This window comes from Lepisosteus oculatus, chromosome 4, assembly GCF_040954835.1.
Source record: "Lepisosteus oculatus isolate fLepOcu1 chromosome 4, fLepOcu1.hap2, whole genome shotgun sequence".
NCBI lineage: Eukaryota > Metazoa > Chordata > Actinopteri > Semionotiformes > Lepisosteidae > Lepisosteus > Lepisosteus oculatus.
Window position 1 is genome coordinate 20,504,084 of NC_090699.1, and position 22,587 is coordinate 20,526,670.

General features: G+C 37.5%; 2 protein-coding genes across 2 annotated transcripts; both read left to right on the forward strand.

Moving 5' to 3' along the window:
- The first annotated feature begins 906 nt into the window (after positions 1–906).
- On the forward strand, positions 907–14,010 carry lgi1b (leucine-rich, glioma inactivated 1b). Its single transcript, XM_006630291.3, has 8 exons — positions 907–1,655; positions 1,969–2,040; positions 4,309–4,380; positions 4,479–4,550; positions 8,024–8,095; positions 8,587–8,756; positions 9,398–9,562; positions 12,573–14,010. The coding sequence occupies exons 1-8, from the start codon at positions 1,468–1,470 to the stop codon at positions 13,388–13,390; spliced, it is 1,629 nt and encodes a 542-aa protein (XP_006630354.1). The 5' UTR covers positions 907–1,467; the 3' UTR covers positions 13,391–14,010.
- Positions 14,011–15,926: 1,916 nt separating this feature from the next.
- slc35g1 (solute carrier family 35 member G1) lies at positions 15,927–22,587 on the forward strand. The gene is made up of 3 exons (XM_006630361.3): positions 15,927–16,344; positions 18,344–18,524; positions 19,865–22,587. Exons 1-3 carry the CDS (start codon positions 16,050–16,052, stop codon positions 20,616–20,618), a joined length of 1,230 nt encoding a protein of 409 aa, XP_006630424.2. The 5' UTR covers positions 15,927–16,049; the 3' UTR covers positions 20,619–22,587.

Here is a 22,587-nt window from a genome sequence, read left to right on the forward strand (position 1 = left end):
TAAATCCTCAGTTTCTGGTGAAAGTTTCTGGAGCTCTGGAACTTGTCTTCTGATGGGTGGGGGGGGGAGGGTCTTTTCACTCTGGCTGACTTGAACCAGCTGTTGTCAAGGCTTAATGTCAGGCTCCTTTTTGTAAGAGTAGGACGATTTCTAAAATGTGAATGATCTTAAATATGATCTTCTAATTCAGTGCCCTTCTGAAAATGAATTAGAATTGTACTCCAACAATAATGCTCTGATCATGTGACTACGTTTAATAATATGCACTGATATGTTTACAGAAATATATTTTAATATATTAAAACATTCAAAGTTTTAAGCAAAGTCTTGATTGATTTTTCTGTTGTTTTTACTCAAGTGAAGCTCAAAAGATGAAAACATCTATAATATTTTTGTTCTTGAGCCAAAGCACTTGAGATGAATTGTGCAATAATGAACACCTTTAGGTACCCCATGAAGATGAGGATTATGATTAATAATAATAACAGTTGGACGGACTGCCTAGCATGAATTGAATACACCTTAAAGTTACACGGACTGTTTATGTCAGTACTGTTGAATTGGCGCTTTTTGCTTGAATGAAGCTCATTAATAAAATTATATTACGCGATTAAAATATTTATATTAGTATTTCAATGATTCACTAACATTAACTCCAGAACTGTGATATAGTGTGCACATAGGCTATGTGGCTATATAGAATAATGTTGTGAATAAAATAATGATAAGTATTTTCCCAGAAAGCTTATACAGACAAAAAAAGAGTGTGCTTTTGATGAGACGCAGCTTCTTTTCAATAATAAACACCTATTGCCTTGGATATTTTTTCTCACATGAATCATGATATGTTTTCCTACCATGCCTAATAAACTAAGCTAATGGGTAGGAACATTATCCGTCGATGACACAGGGGGACCATATTCTCCAAGGATGACAAACGGGTTCCGTTTTTTTCTTTTTCACAGCGATAAGCCAATAGCAGTGCAGAAGATCATTTTAAGACGCCGTTGATTCTGTATGTGTCAAGTTGAATAGTATCAGCCAACAGACCGAAGAAGTAATCAATCTGAAGGGTGTACAGAAATATGTTTTTTTCGTTTCTGTTTTACGGTTACCTGCCTCTCTGAAGTACAATTCCTCTGTAGTGCCAATTCGTGTTTTCCGAAGTGCCGGTCCAGTTTTGGTCACATAAATTACAGATACACTTTTGTCTGCAGAAATTGTGTCGCTCGTCTTGGCTCTTGCGTCTCGCGGAACGAATCGCTTGGATTAGCGCCTGAGTGTTGGGTTTAGGGATCAGTTGCGGTTTAGTTACAACAGCAGCGGCAGAAGCAGAACCGGACTCGAAAACTGCAGAAAAGGCTACGCTGGCCTCCGAGCAATAAATAACGCGTATCTTCAACAGAGAACCTGGTTCATGTTCAGGGATATTCTACGCGCTGGTTGTAACCAGAGTGGATCAAAAGGATGGGATATGCCAACAAAACCTTCAGAAGATACACGTTCCTGCTGTGGCTTGCGTCTGTGCTTCTTCTAGTAGAGAGTAAGAAAACTAAACCCAGATGCCCCTCTTCGTGTACATGCACCAAAGATAATGCCCTGTGTGAAAACATAAGATCGGTTCCTCGCAGCTTCCCTCCCGATGTCGTTTCATTGTAAGTGGCATTATAAAATGTTCAGTTCGCATGAAATGTTTGTGTGAAACAGACAGGAATGCTACATGCTTTATAAAGCAATACAAGTTAACCTCTTTTTACATCATCCAATTTTTGCAAATCTTAAATGTTTAAACGCGAACTACTAAAATGTGAAGAATAATTGCCATTTGACAATGAATGTTATAATTCAATGCGCCGTACTGCATGGTGCGATTTAATTATAAATGGTTGCACATTCAACACTGTTATTCAACAGTGTTCTACAATATTATTTTTTTCTAAGAGTAAATGGTGCTTTCTTGTTTTAAAGATCATTTGTGAAATCAGGATTCAACGAAATCCCAGAAGGAAGCTTCGTCCACACACCAGCACTGCAGCTTCTGTGAGATTTTATTAACGTTTTCCTTTACTACCTTGAAATGTAGCGCTTTTCTCACAATTATTTGGGGCTGCATACTGCCATTCTGTTTTAAAGTGATGATCGCCATGTTTTTTTTTTAATAGACAAAGGTTTGTGCTGACTGATGCGGAATCTCTGATACTACGGAATGTTTTCCAGCGTTTTATGTGCTTGGGTACAGTACATAATGTTGGCTCTAAGCTTTATCAAAAATTTGAAAGGGGGTTTCTGTAGGTGTGAGAGATGTGCATTGCAGTAGCTGAGAAGAGGTCACGTTATCATTGCTGCATTAGGTTAAATGCAAAATAATAGTTCTAAATTTTAACAGATTATGGGTCATTATGTTATGTAATTGATTTCACGAAGGATGGACCGGTCTATAAATCCTACTGACAGACGCTGGGTTTCCTCTATTCGTTAGCAGACCCGGCAAACAGCACTGTAGCCAGTTGAGAGGAGTGAGGAGGTACTGAATCTATGCCACATATTGGCCGACATTAGCAACCACGAAATAATCTCACGCAATAGCAAAACGTTTTAGCCAAATATTTATCTTCCCATTTATCTTTAGTAAATACCTATGAAGTCTGGACATGTGTAAATTGTAATATTTATTAAGACGAGGCTTTTGGCATTATAAATAGGGACATCTGAACAGTCATTTCTTTCCTTGATCTAATTTGAATAGCAATACTGCTAAATGCTTTTCAGATTAACACCCCATGGTTGATTTGGACACATCTGAAGACATTACTGTTGTTTTAAGGATTATTTAGCCATTGGTTTATGTTTTAGTTTTTTTTTAAATAAAAGCAAGTGTGTAAAGCAATGCCTGTTATTGGGGAAACCAATAGAAATTCACAATGGAGAAGACAATTTTAGTATGAAAAAGCGATCATATCCCAAAAATGCAAATGACAATCTTTTATCACCAGAATCCATATTCCGGTATGGGCATCCACAAATTTTAAATATCTTTCAGAATTTAAATAACCAGCAAAAATGTGATTGGAACACAGCAAAATAATTGTGTATTTTATTGGCATTTGTCTTTGCAACCAGCCCAAAGACAGTATGTACAGACATAATTGAGCATATTAAATACTAAAATCTATTCAGGCAACCCTGAGTATTAAGTTGTGGTATTTTGTCCCAATATAATCTTATTAACAGTTGAATTTCTAAAGCTGAAGGGGTGTTTTTCATGCCTCCTATGCAATAACCCTGTGCACAATTGTGGAAGAGGGTAACTTTAATGAGTTATGCAATGTCAAGGTTTTGTGTACAAATGAAGGTGTCATGTGTAATTCATTTTTAATTAGTACATGCTCAGGAACTAGCTACAGTAGGTTTCTTCAGAGTTGCATCAACAGTGAGAGAACTAGAGATCATGCCAAATCAGTCACATGAATCCCTTAGCAGGTCTTCTATCTTGGCTCATCATTTTAACAGTGTTAGCTCATGACTTGTTCAGCCAAACTCATTTTTTAAAATCATGTAAAGGCTGTGAAATTAGCACCATCCCACCAGAATCACAGTAAAAAGCCTTGGTAAGCTCCCCACATCACACCCATTGGGGATTTGGCTGTATGCTGCTTAAAAAAATCAAGTCAGTTTTCAGACTTAGTATTTACTTCTTTGTAATATAAATTAGAGTTAATTTTTAGTCTTTTCCCCATTAATGTTTAATAAAGTGTCGCTTTCACTTGTTGAGTTTACAGCTTGGGATGACATGGATTACAATGCTTAAAAATGTATTTTTATTTTTTGAAATGCACATACTGTAAGAGTGATTTTCCATTTGTTTAGCAATGGAACTGAGGTCTGCACACCTCCACCACATACTCACAGACAAACCAGGCTTACTAAACTTACATTATACATTGAAAATAAAATATTTTCTTGTGTGAAGAAAGGTAGCTCTTGATGTAGTAGAACATGGGCAGAAGGTGACAGACCAGTGGGTATTAAAAGTCTCTGTAAATAACATTAATAATATAATATGTGAAAAGCGTGTAGATGGTTCAGTTATGCAAAACTAAGCTCCTGGTTGTAAGAAAACTGAGTCACTGAGACTGAGTTGTCCATTTTTATTTGAGATAACTAGAGACCTTAATTTCTAGTGTTTATTGGTTTACTCACATTTTTCATACAAAGCTCAATTTATATTTAAGAATTTATAATACTTCTCCTTTAAGTCTTTTTTTATTTTTGAGTTTATGTGGCAAACAGTTACTTTTCTCCTACCAGCCTGTTCACAGCCAACTCCTTTGATTCTATAAATGAAGATGCTTTCCTGGGTCTTCCCCATCTGGAATACCTGTAAGATGGATTCATTTCTACATTTAAAAAATATTCTTAAATTTTTTACCACTATTGTTTGAAACATCTTCTAAAAAGAGTTTAACTTCTTCTTGCAGGTTTATTGAAAACAACAAAATCAAGTCTATTTCCCCAAATGCTTTCAGAGGACTGAAATCCCTAATACACTTGTGAGTTTCTGCATTTGCCTTTCTACTTGGGGTGTTCATCATTCTTAGGATGCTCATGTATGAGTGGTGAGATGTTCAGTTGAGTTGGTAATGTTTCTTTGAATACGTGTGTGGATGAAGAGTTCACTTGAGGTGTTCATTATGCTTAGCACACAGGCTTGGGGAGTACAAGAGTCTTAATCGGTGTGTTTTTAGGCTGTTTAATAAGTCCTTTGAATCTCAGTGTCATATTCCCAAAAGCAGAATGAATATTTTAGAAAAGGAAGAGCAAGTTATAATTAGATACTGATATAAATTTAGATGCATTCCATAATCGGGGGAATGGGTGACTCACTGAGTTCAAGACAACATAGCCCAGTTCTGGGGTCTGCCTCTATACGGCCCAAGCTAGGGAGATAGGTGTGAAAATACTCTCATTGGCTTGGTGCTCCTGTCATGGTCATTGATAGAGTGATGAAGAAGCTTCATACTACAAAGAACATCTTCATCCAAGTGGTGTTTTGTACCATAAATGGAAATGAAAACACAAACAGTAGAAATGAAATTATTTTTCCTCAGTGTAACAGATGTATTTGTGGGTGTCCTTCTTTCTCCAGGCAGGAGCAGCGCTTGACAGTGTGCCACTAATGACGGTCTCTGAGGTTTTTAACACCAACACTCAATACTCACTTAGGCTGCAATGGCTGACTGAGCCTGCCAATGTGCAAGGAATATATGAACAGTTAAAGTAAATATGATTCACTTCCAAACCACAGGGTTTCTCATCCTAGGAAAAAAAAGCATAAAGAACAGCACCACAAGCAACACAGGTCTGCTCATTATTTTCAGGTGGTGTGGAGTTGTCTTTGATTGCAGAGTTTTAAAATTAGTAGGTTGATGTACTAGTAAATGGTGTAAAACGTAAAAGAATTGCAAGCTGCGTGCTTATTGGATGGCTGCATAAAGACTGTAATGTAGTGTGACACTTAATAAAATGTACTCAAATTTCATACACGTACTTAAAATGGGTTTTAGAGTTTCAGTAATGAAACTGCTGTACCAAACCGGGGTGGTGAAGCGAGAGATGATCCTTCAGATGAGTCTACGTATTTTTCCGGTTGAATCCAGTCCCTGTCCTCACCTATGACCATACGTTTCGGGTAGTGACCAACAGAAATGAGATATAGTGGGTGCAAGCGGCAGAAATGAGGTTTCTCTGTGGGGGTGCCGGTGGTGACTCTCTGCGACAGGTTGAGGAGCTCAGCAGTGTGGGTGGATCCTGGAGTCAAGTGGCTGCTCCTCTGGATTGGGAAGTGCCAGCTGAGATAGTTCAGGCATGTAGTGAGGTTGGAGGTTCACCAGGCACAGCCAGGATACACCAGAGGGATTATATCTCCTACTGTATATGACCTGGGAATCCCTGGAAATCCCAAGGGGGAGCTGGAGCCTGGAAACGGGTTGTCTGGTCTGCCCTGTTACCACTGCGACCCTCACTGGGAGCGAGCGGTTAGAAAGTGGGTGGATGGGGCCTCATCGTGTGGTGTGTAATTGTAGATGACTATTTCATCACCTGAGTTACAGATTTATGGTTTCCAGTTAGTTAAATACAGGTTGAAAATTCTGTCATTCACAGGTCTTAATCCTAGGTTCAAGGGAAAATATTCCTTTATTTCTACACATTCATTACTTACTATTTTGACGCTGGAAATTGTTTTTTAATCATTTTACACTGTCAAAAAAGGAGAATGGCATTGGGCATTAGACATGCTTGGATTTTTTTTCTTTTTTTGCGGGTAAGATTGTCTCTTGCTGTTAAGTGAATATACAGTAGAATGTCTTGTCTCAGCAGTGTTTTAAGCAAGTATTGAGGATTATTTGAAGTTTTAGATGAAATAGACAAGGGCAATCAAACATGCTAAACATGTTTCATAAGGTTGTGAATGTCAGCTTTATTCATTGTAAAGAAAAAATGTTACAACTTACAAGCACCTATCATATTTTAAATTTTACATTATCTTGCTAAGCAAAATTAACCTCCACTACGCTGTGAAAAAAGATTTAATAAAAGATTTCATAATTTAATGATTGACAAAGATCTGCATGTTGTTAAATTGCTTTGTTACACTGTTCAGTGTTATCTCTAGTTCTTTGGTTCCAATAAAACAACAAAACAACATTTTTTTTTTACTTTATATTGTGTACAACTGAATATGCTTTACAAATCATGAAATCAATTATATACGAGAGAGTCTCCATACAGTATATAAACATGCAAAATAGTTCGCGGTATACCACGGTATGTATCGGAGTACATGCAAGTACATACGGTACGTTTTCCAGGGGCAGTACCCTACCCTGATACATACAGTTCACAAATAATAGTTTGGTACACACAAATAGGTGAGCTATTTTTATATGTGATATTTAAGGACATGTTGGCATTTGAATTGAGAAATTGAATTTCAGTCTAGGAGGCACTTCAAAATGCTGCATTGTTTTATTCAATGCTTAAAAAGGAATTTACCCTTATTAAACACTGACTTTCCACATTCATTTAAAAAAATCAATAATTCAAATAATGTTAAGGTAGTGGTTCTTCGTAGTAGAAGATTTTTTTACCATTTGTATTTTTGGTAATAGCAATGGCACAAAGTTAAAATAACATGAAGCTGTTCTTCTGAACTGTGAAAGAGTCAGATGGACTATGAAGCAGAGAGCATCCTGACGTATTAGAAAATGTGCTCTGGGGAGAAACTCATCGTTGATTCTTAAAGGAGATGATTAATGGAGAAAGTCTTAGATTGAGCAATGTACAGTATGCACAGGTTCTCATTAAAGAGATGTGGCATAGAATTGCTTCAGACTGATTACATATGGACATCTTTTTTTTTCATTTCTTGCAGCAATTCTCTGTTCATTTAGGCGTTGACAGAATATTGAATGTTCTGTTCTTTACTATGCTGTTCTTATTCAATCAACATTCCAAGGCTGCGTACTTTACAAATAATGTTACGACATCTTTTGCCAGCTGTTGAGGTTACCAAACAACAAACATGGACTAATTAGAAACAGTAATTTGATGCCATTTTATTTATATAACCAAGAATGCTGTGACTAAAGAAGGAAATCTAAAAATAAGCCGTAACTCTGTAACCTTAAACTGTCCCTTTGCTGCATTTCAGTGAAGCCATTCCTGGCAACAGCTCACCAGGTGATGTTCTGGAATTCAGATATTGAAATATGTAAAATTAAAAAATAGGGTATGTTTGCACGGGTATCTTTGAGTAAACACAAATTAAGGGAAAACAAGTTTACAGTAATAGTGCTTATCACTACATACTTAGTAGTACTATTATTTATATTTATATAGAATTTTATTATTAATTGTAAACTACAAATGCTTTCTTGCAGAGAAGAAAGTGTTTGTTTTAATTGGAGTAAATGTCTGCTAATTGTTTTATGCATTCTAAAACAAAGTTTTTAACTGTTTGCAGGAGCCTGGCTTATAATAATCTGGAAACACTACCGAAAGATGTTTTTAAGGGGATGGAGGCGCTCACAAAAGTGTAGGTATTCATTTACTGTTTTTTCCCCACTGATGTTATTTATTGTTTGCTGCTTTTTGTTTCTAGCTTAGACAATGGTGTGAAACAATTAATTTTAAGACTGAGGTGCCCTAGAATTTAAAGTTCCAGATTTTTCACACTAACGGTGTTCATCCTCTTTCAAAAATTTTACAATTAAGGTTTTTGTACAAAACATTCCTGGCAAAACTGAAGCGGAGCATGTGTGCTAAATACAATAAATTTTCCTGTTTTATGGTAACTGTGAAAAGCATTGGCTGCAATCTTGAGGAAACAGACAACGATACTATTGTATACCCTGTATTGCTAGCATGCTTAGCCAATAGAGATGTATTTAGAAATGTAGCCTCCTTATCAGACATCAGTAGTATATCAAACATACACCAAGTAGGTCAAACAGACCTCTTATTGTGTGTGCGGTAGGGTGAAACTATGCCATTGTGCCATTCATCTTTTATCTTTTGACTGTGTAGGGATCTCCGAGGTAATATCTTTAACTGTGACTGCAAATTGAAGTGGCTTGTAGAATGGATGTACAACACCAATGCAACTGTGGACCAGATCTTCTGCAGCAGCCCACCAGCTTATCAAGGGAAGAAACTCCATGAGCTCTCGGCACAGTCATTTGACTGCATAACGACAGGTGATCAGAATAACAAGCATCTGCACTATAACAGCTACAAAACACAAACACTAGTATCTCTCCAGAGAGGCAGAATTGTTTTATTTTCTAAAATAAAAAAACTCTATATATTACTGCTTCTGGATGGTTTTATGAACTACACTTCCTTTTTATTCATTTTTTTGCTCCAGCCCTTCATTTTTATAATCTAATACTTAGTCTGGCACCGAAGGTCACGTAAAGGAACCCCGAGAATGGACAGAGGCATTTGATACTTAATGCAGAATTCAGACTGTATTTCTGGAAATAAAACTAAAGCTAAGTAAGGCCAGCAGTGGTCAAGTCACTGATTTTATAGTTACATGGCTAGGTCAAACCCAACATGAAAACGTATATATACAGTAACTATAATATGTGGAATAATAGATTTGAAACATATATTGGAAGGTTTAAAGACACTTACCTTAAGTATTATATCAGTGGTATTCCTGGAATTAATTGAACTTTCAACAATGAATTACAGTTCCAAATATCACCTGTTAACAATGCATACATCTTGAAATCATACTGTAGTTTAACTTTTTAAACATTTTTTTATCATGAAAATACAAAATACAAAAGCATGGTTGTTATAGTTACAATTTTTGTTTTCTATTTTACAGAATTTGCCGCCTACCAAACCCTGAAGTTTGAGTCTATTTCGGTAGATTCATTCTCCTATATGAATGATGAATATGTTGTATTTGCCCAGCCCTTTATTGGAAAATGCAGTTTTCTGGAATGGGACCATGTTGAAATGGTCTTCCGGAATTATGACAACATCAACAGTAAGTTATAATTAGTGATTTTGTCATATTAACTCAAACCAAACTAGAGGGCGGAAGGAATAAAGAGGACCATATGCAGTGCCAATAATTTATCACTAGATGGTGCCATTGACAGATTACTGTGAATGTACACCAGGGATTCCCATACCAGGTCCTCCTGAAACCAGCGTCTGCTAGCTAGTGTTCCATCTGAGCTCTCGATTTAATTGAACCACAGATTTATTTGATGACTTATTAATTAAACCTTTCTAATTATCTTCAGTTCTGGAACAGTCAGGTTTTAATTTACCTAGAAAAAATCTTAATTAACTTGAACATGGTACAATTTTAATCAAATGATACATATATCAAGGGTTCAATTATGCATCAGAAATTAGAGATCAGTCTGGTCACCAGAACTGGGACTGGACTTTACTGTAATACACAAATAGAATTAAGTTAAGTATAATTAATAACAACAATGTAACAAGTCAAGTTGGTCGTGTGTCTTGGATGTTATATTATTACTAGATTAATCTAGGTAGCTATTGTGTTTTTCTCCAAATATCACCTTTTAAAAAAGTACTTACAAAATTATTCATACTAGTGTGCTCCAATCCACTTCCTGGAAGGCCAGTGGATCTGCAATTCTATGTTAAGCTGTCAAAAGCTGTTAAATTGGTCAGTTAGGCCATATCTGAGCTGATTAGGGTTATTAAGAGCCCAGCAGGACTGAAATCCTGAAGATAAACCAGGACTGGAACCCTTAATTCCAAAACCCTAAAGAATTAGACTAGGGTTACCATACATCCATATTTGCCCAGACATGTCCTCCTATTTGGTCCTTAAATCTCTGTCCAAAAAGGTTTACAAGTATCTTAAAACATTTGGGATTTCGTTTCCCTTATTCTTTTTCCCCGGAGGTTTCTGATGCAAAATGTTTTTGGGAGTAGTAGAGTGTTGATCAGGCACAAGAGAGGTTGTGTGCTGATAGACTGCGTGTCGTGGGTGTGTCTAGTTTGCTGCCCTGTTCAGTTTTCAATCTGAACAGATATGAGTGTTCTGCTGTTTGCTGTAGGGTTTATCTGAAATGTCTTTTTGTGATATTTTATTTTGCTCTTTCTTAACACAAAACAAAAGTGCAAATTGGTTGCAGAAGAGTAGACAGAAATTATCGATAGAGAAGAATGGGGAGTTGAGTGCTTGGAAAGCAGACCTGATACTTGCATCTCTGTGGCAAACAAAATGTATTTATATTATATAACACTTTATATATACTTCATATATCGTTAATACATTGCAATTTTATAGATACTGGTACAAACACTTGTCTTTTTTTGAATGTTTAAATAAGGTAACCCAAACCTAGACTAGTGGTTCCCAGCCCTGGTCCCGGAGGAACACTGTATCTGGTGGTTTTCATTCCTGCTGATCTCTAAGTTGCCAGTGCTAATTGATGTTTTAATTGAGCCGCTTGCTTGTTTAAGTAACTTATTTCTAAAATGTGTCCTGAGTGTCAAAGATACCCCCCTTCAAGCATACTGTCTCCTACATATTCCAGTTCGCAGACCTTCTCACAGCTGCACACAGCTTCTCCTCAGCTTGCAGCATGTTATTTCTGACTAAAGAGCTCTTGCTAGCTGATCAATTGATGATAAAGAGACACAGGTGGGAATGGCTCTGTATCAGACACGCCCACAGTGAGTCAGCAGGTTTGCTTCTGCAGAGACCCAATCAGATACATTTGGGCATCACACATCAATGAAGGCAAATCTGAAACGCAGACATTGGTACAGGGCGTACACTTAATACAAATCCCATTTGTAAGAGCAGGAAGCAGTATTACAAGCATGCCCCAGTTAAAAAAATGGATTGATCAATTAGCCTGTGAAAAAGAACTTGGCTGGAGCAAAACCCAAGAGACCAGGAGTGTTCCTCTAGGAGCGGAGGCAAGAATCGGTGATCCATTGATTGCACACCTCTGACACCCAATGGCCAAGATCCAGAAACTTCTACAGTATGTGTGTCATTAAAACATCAAAAGCTGAAAACCTTTGCGAGTGTTAAATTGAACCAATTAAGCTGATTCGTCAATCCATCCATTTCCTAGCTGCTTCGTCCAATTCAAGGTCGCGGGGGGGCCGGAGCCTATCCAGCAAGCAGTGGGCACAAAGCGGGATGCAGCCTGGATGGGACGCCATTTCATCACAGGGAACACACACACACACACACACACACACACACACACACACACACACACACACACACTCTCGTACAGGGGTGCGGTTTTCTCAGAAGCCAGTTAACCAACATGTACAGTATGTCTTTGTACTATGGGAGGAAAGTAGAGCACCTGACAAAATTAAAATAATGACTAATTAATTAAGTAATTCCAGAGCAAAGTGTAATGGAAAGTTACTGAGAAAAAGTGTTTTATCCTAAAAATGTTGTTTACGGACAGAGCTGTGCCGCAGAAGCAGCTGGATACGTAGAACAAAGTGTGATAGCATCCAACTCGTCAAGGGCACGGGATGTTTTAATAATGTTTATCTCTGCTGCTTGAAGAAGGGAGTATGAGAAACTATTTGAATAACTGCTCTTCTTTGCTTAAAGCAAAAACCTGTAAGTATGGAAAATGACTGCTTTGACACTGTTTGACACTCAATGACACTGTCCTTGAAGTGTTGCATCAGCTTAAAAAAAGATGTAAAACATCTCCCTGCTTGCTTTTGAATCATCTTACACTTCTCTGCACAGACAGGTGATGGCTTTTTCCCATATTGCAATATGAATAAAGACCTTACTGAGTTAGTGAGAATACCTCTCCTGGCTCTTCTTCGATAAAATTCCACGACAAAAGCTAGAAGGAAAACCTGCAGACCCTAGGGCCCTGCTGAAGTGGAGTGGTGGAGAAGGCTTACTTACTTTTGGTCTTACAGAAGTGTTAGCGTTTTAATTGTGTTACTTGTAGAAATGCAAGTACTCAGTTGTGTTTCAAAAGAATAACTGCATGTTTCATTTCCTGTTACAGGCACTTCCACTGTTGTCTGCAAGCCACTGGTTATTGATGGTCAGCTGTTCATTATAGTCGCCCAGCTCTTTGGCGGCTCTCACATCTACAAACGGGACAATTCTGCCAGCAAGTTCATCAAAATCCAGGACATCGACATTCTGAAAATCAGGAAGCCCAACGATGTTGAAACCTTTCGAATCGAAGACGAATCCTACTTTGTCATTGCTGACAGCTCTAAAGCAGGGTCCACAACAGTGTACAAATGGAACGGCAACGGTTTTTACTCTCACCAGTCCCTTCACCCCTGGTACAGGGACACAGATGTGGAGTACCTGGAAATAGCTAGCAAGCCGCACCTGATTCTCTCGAGCAGCTCTCAGAGGCCTGTCATTTACCAGTGGAACAAAGCCCAGAAAGCGTTCGAAAGACGCACAGACATCCCCGAAATGGAAGATGTCTACGCAGTGAAGCACTTCAAAGTGAATAACGATCTGTACATTTGCTTGACCAGGTTCATCGGGGATTCTAAAGTGATGAAGTGGGATGGCTCGATGTTTTCAGAGATACAGACAATGCCATCCCGGGGCTCAATGGTGTTCCAGCCTTTCGCGGTCAACACCTGGCAGTATGCAATCCTCGGAAGTGACTACTCCTTTACTCAAGTCTATCGCTGGGATATGAAGAAAGGGCAGTTCGTTAGCTTTCAAGAGCTGAACATCCAGGCTCCAAGGGCATTCTCCCTGGTTTCCATTGACAAACGTGAGTTCTTGCTTGCCTCCAGTTTTAAAGGAAAAACTCAGATTTACGAACACCTTGTGATTGACCTAAGCGATTAACAGGAGCAGATCTAGCTTGTGTTTAAGATGCAGTCAAGATTCTCAACTGCACTGGATGGGGATGGACCCTGTTGTTGGACGACATGTGCATGATAAAACCCGCTAATGATACTTCCAGATGAATGCCTTGCTAGAAATGTCCATCTTATGTTTTTTTTTTGTTGTCACCATCTGGCGCTTTCTTTAAAAAAAAGAAAAGCCCACTGTTAACTCACTCTTTCCAACAATGAGCTGTAAATACCTGTGCACATCTGTCATGGTAGAGGGAAAAATAAATCAAATGTACTTTTTCATCTATTTATTAACCTGTTTGGAAAAAGAAGAAACAATCTGCCAAATAAAATGTTTACATTTTTCTGTCTTTACAGTGTAAGCAAAATTATTTATAAATGAAGCTTTTGTAAATATCTGAGGGACCATGCCAGTGAGACAAATCTTTCATATAAAGGTTAATGTTTCAATTTTAAAGTCACATTTGTAATTAAAGAATTTAACCTGTTGCAATGCAAACCTAGATGTTGTTGTGTGAAAACAAAAATCTAAGCAACTTGGATTTTTATTGTTGCTTGTTTGTATGAAACTGTATAGTACTCTACTCCTAATAAAAATCTGAAATAAAACAGATGGTATTAGCTATTTATGTGAAATAACAGCATAAAGATACATAGTGGCATAGTATGTGTATCACGAATCAGACAGACACTGCTTCCTGTACTACATTCCAGGCCTAGAGGAACAGTGTATCTACAGAAAACCTACAGACACACTGCCTCACCAGAATCAGTTTAAGACTAGTGCCGTATGGAATTCAACCCCAACCTGCTAAATACCAATCTTTTTTTAGCCAGCTAATTCCGCAAAGCATGGAGTGCAATTCACTTTTAGTTTAGATTAACAAAGCTGAACTGGTATATCGTACTATTTTAGGAAAGTATCAGTTTTAGAATACCTGACCTACTGTATGCACTGAAAGCATATTACGTACTGTTTTTGTCAGCAGTAAAAGGTCTGTTGGCAGCTACTGTACATGTCACAGTGTCTTATACAGAGCCTTTTGTGGTGTTATCTTAAGGTACTTTACGATGAAGGAGAATAAAAGACAAAAACAATAAAAGCCTGTTTTTATGACAATTGAAATGGTGTTATCACAAGAGTGGTGAAAGGTTAAAGAAAAAAACATACATTGCTTGTGAGATTTCAATAGAAGTAAATGACAATATGGCACACAAACATTCAAGCTTCTACTGTCTGAACTAACACCTTTAGTAACAGGGTGTCAGACTCAGACCTGTTTTCTGCTTTTTGTTCCCCCTCAGCTCTCTGTGACATAGTGGGTCTATTTAATTAACTGCTTTCATGTAATTGTAATTCTGTGTATATTTATATGTAACGAAACTGTTAGTGAAATGGAATTTGTAAGTTATCAACTGTAAAACATTTGTGAAACATTCATTATTTGTCTCATTTAGAAAAAAAAACAAATACGTTTGTTGTTGTTAAATTGACAGCCCATGTCGGAACAAAACCAAAACCCAGAAGACACCAGGCTCTCCTGGAAATGGGTTTGACACCCTGCTCTAAAGCATAATAAGCCAATTTCTCACTATGAAAGAATTTATACCTTTTTGCAACGGTAAAGAACACAAAAAAATGTAATAGTAAAATTCCATTTCTTTCATCTAATGCAAACTAACAAAGCCTTTATTATTTGCATCTGAAAGCTGCTCAGCTGTGAGTTGGGCACCTGACTCCAACTGCACTCAAGATAAAAAAAAAAACTGCTTAATCCCGAAGAACTATTGCCCTGGGTCAAAGGCTTATGCTACTGTTTCCAGACATCCCACAATTAATGACAATTCCCTTATGATACAGGCAGTTATACTCAATGGAACAGAGTTTTAGATAATACATTTTCTTTTACCATTTTTTAGGAGAAGTCTAGTTAAATACCTGTTTAAATAGGAAATAGTTAAGGGTTTTGGTTAATAGAGGAAAAAATCATTCTCATCCCAATATCTTTTATACACCATTTATACATGTTCAGTCCTATATAAAAGCATAAATTATCAAAGACAGTTTTTGAAATAAAGGTTCTTCTTCATCTACATGACAATATAAATATACAATAAAATAATTAAGTTACCCAAAACATCTGCAACGAAATGTCCTTGTGCTAAAAATAAAAATGAATTTACAATAACATTAATGCTATACAATAATGCAAGTAGCACTGATCCTTTGTGAGCTTTCTCCAACACATGCCAAGAATACTGTGAAGTTGTCATTGTTTAATTTCGTCCTCAAAAGAATTACAGTATTTAAAGCTGTATAACTTTACATTTTCATAAAGTATATGAACACAAGAGGAGAATATTTCCAAAGTGAGAGAAGAAGAATGCACAACTTTTGGCGCAGCTGGTAGTCACCCGGCCCAGGGACGAGAGCTGAGGCAACCTTGGGCAATGTTTTAGTTGTCCATCCGGCGGTGGAAACTGAAAGGTGCTCGTTCTACCCCCCTCCCCCTAGTGGAGAAAAGTTAACAGCGTGTCAGGAGCTGACCAAGGTTACTTATTAAAACTTCACTCGTTACTCCAGAGGGAGCAGCCGGTAAAGAAGATACTTTCCCAAGGCATGCGAACTTACTAGCATCTCGGAGAAGATGAGCCAGTTCAGCAGCACGGTCGCTGGGGATGACAGTGAGGATGCCTTATCGGTCGACCCCCTGAAGGAAGAGCTAGTGGAGATTTTTCACTTAGAGGTTGACGGTGAATGTGTCGCTGAGAAGCTTCATCTGCAAAATAACTGCCACATTTCTGGGGTGGACAGGGCAGCGAGAACGGACAGCACGACCAAGGGAGACCCCGAGACCAGAAATCATTTTTCTCTGTTCAGATGTTGCGGAAAGCAAAGTTATCCCAATAACAAGGGCACTGAGGGAAACTCGCTTTCGAAAGGTACTGGCTTTCTTGTTTACATAGGGGAATCAAACCACCATACCATGTATAATTGAACAGCTCGCACTAAATTCTTAATTTCGCTCACAGTAAAAAGTCAGGTTTTTGCAGGTCTGCTATCAAGGCAGGTCAAAAATGGGAAGCAGTCATTGAACTTTTTTACAGATTGAAAGTTACTTTGTGTATCTAAAAATCCGATGGTCTTCAGTTTCCTCCTCAGAAAAACGATGTACTCTTATGTAACGTGTGCGATTAACAGGTGTCCTTATCCTTGATAATCCAGAGTGTTTAAATTATGGTTTGGCATTTATGAAAGTTAAAGAAGATGCAGTAGAACTAACTCGTACATTTTTCAACAGTTACCGTTATTTGACACTCACTAATTATTACAAATATGTAAGCACCAGTGAACTTGCTGCGATATGACGTGGTAATTTATCTGAATGACTTTGCATTTTCCGTTTATTCACTGGGGAAGCACGTAAGCCTCTTGACTATTACAGAGATTAATGCCTCGGTACTTTACAAAGCTCCAGTATAATACTAATAATACTAATATAATTTAATTACTGTATATATTAGTTCATGAACAATCTATACTTTAATTCTAAGATCTATTTGGACAAATTGCATTCCCTTTCTTAATATATCTTCAGACCCCATGTAGGTTTACATACGTTTATTTTCTTTAAGAAACGCTTTTTGTACCCTGCTGTGGTTTGTTACAGTAGGTGTGGTGAAATGGGCAATATTGCGAAATATAATTGTGTGTTGAAACCGAATTCGAGTGATCACCTTCATTGTAATGTTGCGAGTTTGGTAGACTACATCGACAGGGGCTGGAAAAAAAAGAGGTGGAACAAGCTTAATAACACAGAAGTTGAGGAGTGCCTTAGCTTCGTCCCTGGATGTTATTTTGTGTACAAAATAACAGACATGTTATAAGCAACACTTAGCCAAAGACAGGTGTCTTAGTTAACACACAATGAGGGATTTCACTAGCTCCTTCCTGCTTATACAAAGAAACTTGGCAACTCATTAAATAAAGAGGGAACATAGTTACCCAGAACTGTAGTTTACCAAAACCATGTTCTTTAAAGGTAATAATTAATTTTTTACTTGACATTCAATATTTTACTTGACATACAATATTTGTTTTGGAGCTCCCGTTTTTCAAAATTGTTATTCCCATTGAAAATATGTTTAAGTGTAAACATACCACATATTGTTTACACTTAGGAGCATACTGGCTGAGTAATTATAAAATCTGATTGAAAAAAATATAAAACCACAGAGGAAAAAAATCAGTACTTTACCACTTTCCCACAGAATATATGATTTGTAAAAAACAGTCACCTGTAAGTAAAGTCCAAACTGTGACAAGAATGTGTTTGACAGAAACTCACTAAACCATAGTATTTGCAGAAATCTGTTGTTTTAGCTTCTCCTGGTGCTCCTGTTTGTGATGCATGTCGCAAAGGAATTGTAAATTACAAAGTATCACATGCAGTACCTGTACACCCTCCAGAGCTGACAAAACATGCAGCTCCTGAGTTGATGTTATAATATCATGTGCACATAAGTGGGCTGCTATATGCAGGATTATGGTGTTTTACAGGGGAGCTCGGGTTCCGCTGTCCAGCAGGTGTTACAGGTTTCCTTAAATCTCCAGCTTCTCAAGACCAAAAAAATGGTTCAACAATCAAAATCAATTCAATTAGGCAATTAAAGCCTTGAGTGAAAAGAAATCCAGAAACCTTTCTTGCATTTTAGCTTGAATGGATAGTAGAGAGTAGGGATGGGTGCTGTCAGACCCATAATTTATTTTAACTTATTGTTGTTTGTATGGGTCTTTTTCATGAATTACTTTGTGTTCCAGTTGTATAAGATGGTCAAACATGTAAAGTTATAAGCTATATGTAACTAAAAAACACGATTCAATAAAATAAACTAAGAAATATGACAAAGGGAATTAATTACAAGCCGGTTTATCTTGCAGACCCGGAAAAGAAACCTGCCTGTGCTGGCATCGGCCTGGTTTATTCGTTGCTGGCATCCCTGTTTTTCTCAATAGTAGCCCTTCTGGTGAAGAAAATCGATGGAATTCATGCAGTGGAAATCAGTGCTATCCGATGTTTCTTCCAGATGCTGTTTGTACTTCCTGCCATGATTTATTACAAGTAAGTCATCAGTAGTTTGTAATAGCACTTGTCCCAAACTGTTACTCACAACTGTCAGGAAGTGGGTGTTGTCCCAATTTCTCAGACTGGTTATTACATCTTGGTAACAAAATAAATTCATTGATGGCACACAAACATTTTAGACATTTTGAATTAAGCACACATTTGAGAACTTTGTTTAAGTATGGTATGGTCGCCAGTGTTGTCACGGACACCTGTTCTCGCCACGGGTAATAGCCGTGTTCATGCAAGCTGCGCTGTGATATGGCCCTTCCTGCTCACTAGTCACTGTAGCGACGAATGTAAAGCAATGTACAGTACAAGAGAATAAGTGCAGGATGTGCAGCAAACGTTTCACTGCAGAAATGTTCCAACATGTTAACAAGCAAATAGTATTTGTCTATAAAACTATCTTGAAGTCAAGAACAATATTTCTATTGGATTAAAAGAGATGTTTTCACAAGCCTGCTTGTTTACAATGTAAGAGGGCCTTTTCACATCACTGGAAGTTTTGTTGCCTCGTTCTGACTCACAGAATATGGCACTGCACATACCTGGAACTTTTGTCTATTTTGTTATGTAAATTGGAGGTTTTACAAGTTACTGTTTATGTTTGACTTTTATTGTGGTTTGATAGCATACTGTATATAAAATATAAAAATAGCACTGCAGTTTAATTTGCTGTGCCTGCTTGCTGTATGTTGTGCTTAATGCAGTGGGTTCAAGGTGATATCCCTTGAAACAGGATGCGTGTAATTAATCTTACGTCTACTGAGCAGTTTTGTCTTAGCAAGACTTTAATGTATTCATGGTGATAAGCCTAAAGTGAAGCTACCAAAGCTTATTTTCTTTTTTCATGGTCTTAGTCTGTTTTGTTTGCAGAATTACAGAAACAGTTCTATACTGTAAATATGATTGTAAGGTTGTAAACACACATTTTTGTAAATAATCACAGCCTGTATCGAACATTCCAAAATCACAGTTGTTGTACAATCAATCCACAGAATAAACAAGGGATATTTTTTAAAACGGTGTGGTTAACAATAACCCACGGGCTTTCATTTGAATCTGAGACAGAAGAGAATTAATATTTTACGTAAAGGGGTTTAACCAAAGAAGAGAAATTAAACCCTGTTTTCCTCTCCCCTTTTTTGGGAGCTACTGAGACTGGTGTCTTTGTACACTGAGTCTTCCGACAAACTTTTACCCCGGTGAAAAAAATATTGTAGATTGTGTAGAAAGTGTGGTTTGTATTTGAATATATGGATTATGCACTCTGAATCCACTGTGCACTGTCACAACATATTATATTGATGTGAGGTATATGTTTTCTCTTGAAGAACTGGATTCCTGGGACCAAGAGATCAGCGCATCTTTCTGTTTCTGAGAGGCTTTCTTGGGGCGAATGCAATGATTCTGCTGTACTACGCGGTGCAGCAGATGCCGCTGGCTGATGCCACAGTCATTGTCTTCAGCAACCCAGTTTTCACGGCCGTGCTGGCCTGGATTTTCCTCAAGGAGAAGTGCACCATCTGGGACTTCGTCTTTACCATATTCACGCTGACGGGAGTCATACTCATTGCGAGGCCCCCGTTCCTCTTCGGGTCTCGCGTCTCCGGGATAGAGGGCGACTACACGAACCACATCAAGGGCACCATCGCGGCCTTCACCGGCGCAGTGGGGGCGGCGTCCACTTTCGTCGTGCTCCGGAAGATGGGGAAGAGCGTTCACTACTACCTGTCCGTGTGGTATTATGCGGTCATTGGCCTTATAGAGTGCGTCATTGCCCTGTTCGTCCTCAAGGAGTGGACGGTTCCCTTCTGCGGCTGGGACAGGTGGATCCTGATGCTGATCGGGCTGCTGGGAATCGCGGGCCAGACGTTTCTCACCAAAGCGCTGCAGGTGGAGAAAGCTGGGCCCGTGGCCTTGATGAGGACGATGGACGTAGTGCTGGCCTTCATACTCCAGTTTCTGTTTCTCAACCGAACGCCGACGTGGTGGAGCCTGGGAGGGGCTATTTGTGTAATCGGCAGCACTAGCGGAGTGGCTCTTCGGAAATGGTATAAAAGCACAAAACGTGCTGATAGAGTGTGAAGGTTACAGTCACATATGCTGTAGTACTACACCTCACTACTTGTGCTTTAATACTTTAGCGGTGCTAAAACAAAGAAAGAGAAACAGCTCTTTTAATTATATTATATAAGATTGCATTTATTTATCTAAAATTCCTATGATCAGGATTTTTTTAATACCTACAGTACTACTCGGCCAATTTATAGTAACCTCCTTTTGAAAACTTGTGTTATCCTGTACATCTCACTGTGTTATTGCCTTTTTCTATGGGGTTTCAGTACAGTGCAATGTAATTTCTTCTATTTTTAAATGAATGGATATCAGAGTATATTAATATACACATATTCAGGGTCTACTTCAGTCTTTTCTACTGAGGGCATGTTCATGCACATCCTATTTAAGCACTACCCATTAATAAAGGAAAACACTTATTTTTAAGAAGCAAAGCAAAACTAGTAGGCTGGATACTTAATGTGTACTGTAAATGTATGGCCTTGAATAATAAGTTTAAATTATATTACAGCATAATTGCACTTTAAACATTGTATTTAAATGCAGTCCTACTTGTTCTGTAGAACATTACTATGGAAAAACTCCCCAGAGAGACATTTCACTTCTAACAGATAAGTGAATGACAATCTCATCACAAAATGCACTTTCCTAAAGGAAAGTGACAGATGGGCCCCTGCCCATGTCTCTTGAGTCATGGGAAGCAGTATCCCCCTTGATTGTAAGGGACTCTATAATTTATTTTTTTTGTATGCGCTACTCTGTTTTCATCTAGTTTACATCTGAATACAGATGTATTCATTTCTTTATTCCCATCTTTAGCTAAGCTGAAAGTGTGCACTTTCTGCTGTAGTTGAGTTTGTAGTAGGTAATGGTTTTAAGGCCTGATTTTCCTTGTGTTTGAGCAAAAGGTAAATTGCTCACCTAGTTTATTTGCTATGGAGTGGGCACTTTGCCCACAGGGAAAATCAGGACCAAGATTGTGTTCACAAAGACAGCTTTGCAAGGTGATTTTTGAGAGATTGAAAAAATATGTATGAATTTTTAAAAAGTGATATAACGAGGTTCTTTCAGTACTTAATTTAAAATGTGATGTAATTCGTTTAATCCAAGGAGACAGGTGGCATTTATTCTTTTTTTAGCTGACTTGAAGCAAATTCGTATTTTTCATAGACCTGTATAGTTATTTGACCTTATTTCAGAATCTCTAAAGTTTCATCTTTTCAATACAGTATGTAATTATGGTGTAAATACATACTGTATCATGTATAGTTATTGTGTAATACATGATATAACACATATTTTGAAGGTTTGTTTTTCAATAGACGGGACCATCTTTGAGGATGAAATGATGAAATAGACCCATTTAGTGAACAAAAGCTTTATTTGCACTATTGCAGTGGTCTGGCCTGTATTTGATTTACCTAAGGATACAAGTTTGTTACTTTAATATCTGTTTTACCTAAGGATATATAGTATAAAATTGTCAACATTAAAAAAAGCACATTTATCAAATTGAGCATATGCATTAATATAAATTAAGTTTTTTGCACACAACAAAAGTATGCAATTTTTATAAAATGCATAGACCAAATAACTCTTAATGCAGTCTGATAAGAGCAGAAAAAAATGAATACATTTTTGTTTTTGACAAATGAGTGGTGTTTATGTAGTTCATGTTAGTAAGACTTTGAAAGAATTATATAAATCCATCCAGCTGTTCTATTGCCATGTACATAATTTAATTTTTCTTTATAAAGAATGCAACTTCTAGCTATTTTTTAGATTTAGATAAACAGTAAGTTATTTGTACCTTTACAAGTCAGATTGTTTGGATTTAATGGTCTCATGTATTATGTGTATATTTTTTAAAACTGAAAAGATTGAATTTGTTCATATTTGTAAAACGTGGTGTTTTTAAAATATATTCTTTTCATGGTTATTAATCTTTATATTTTAAAAAATAAACATCTTTAAAGCA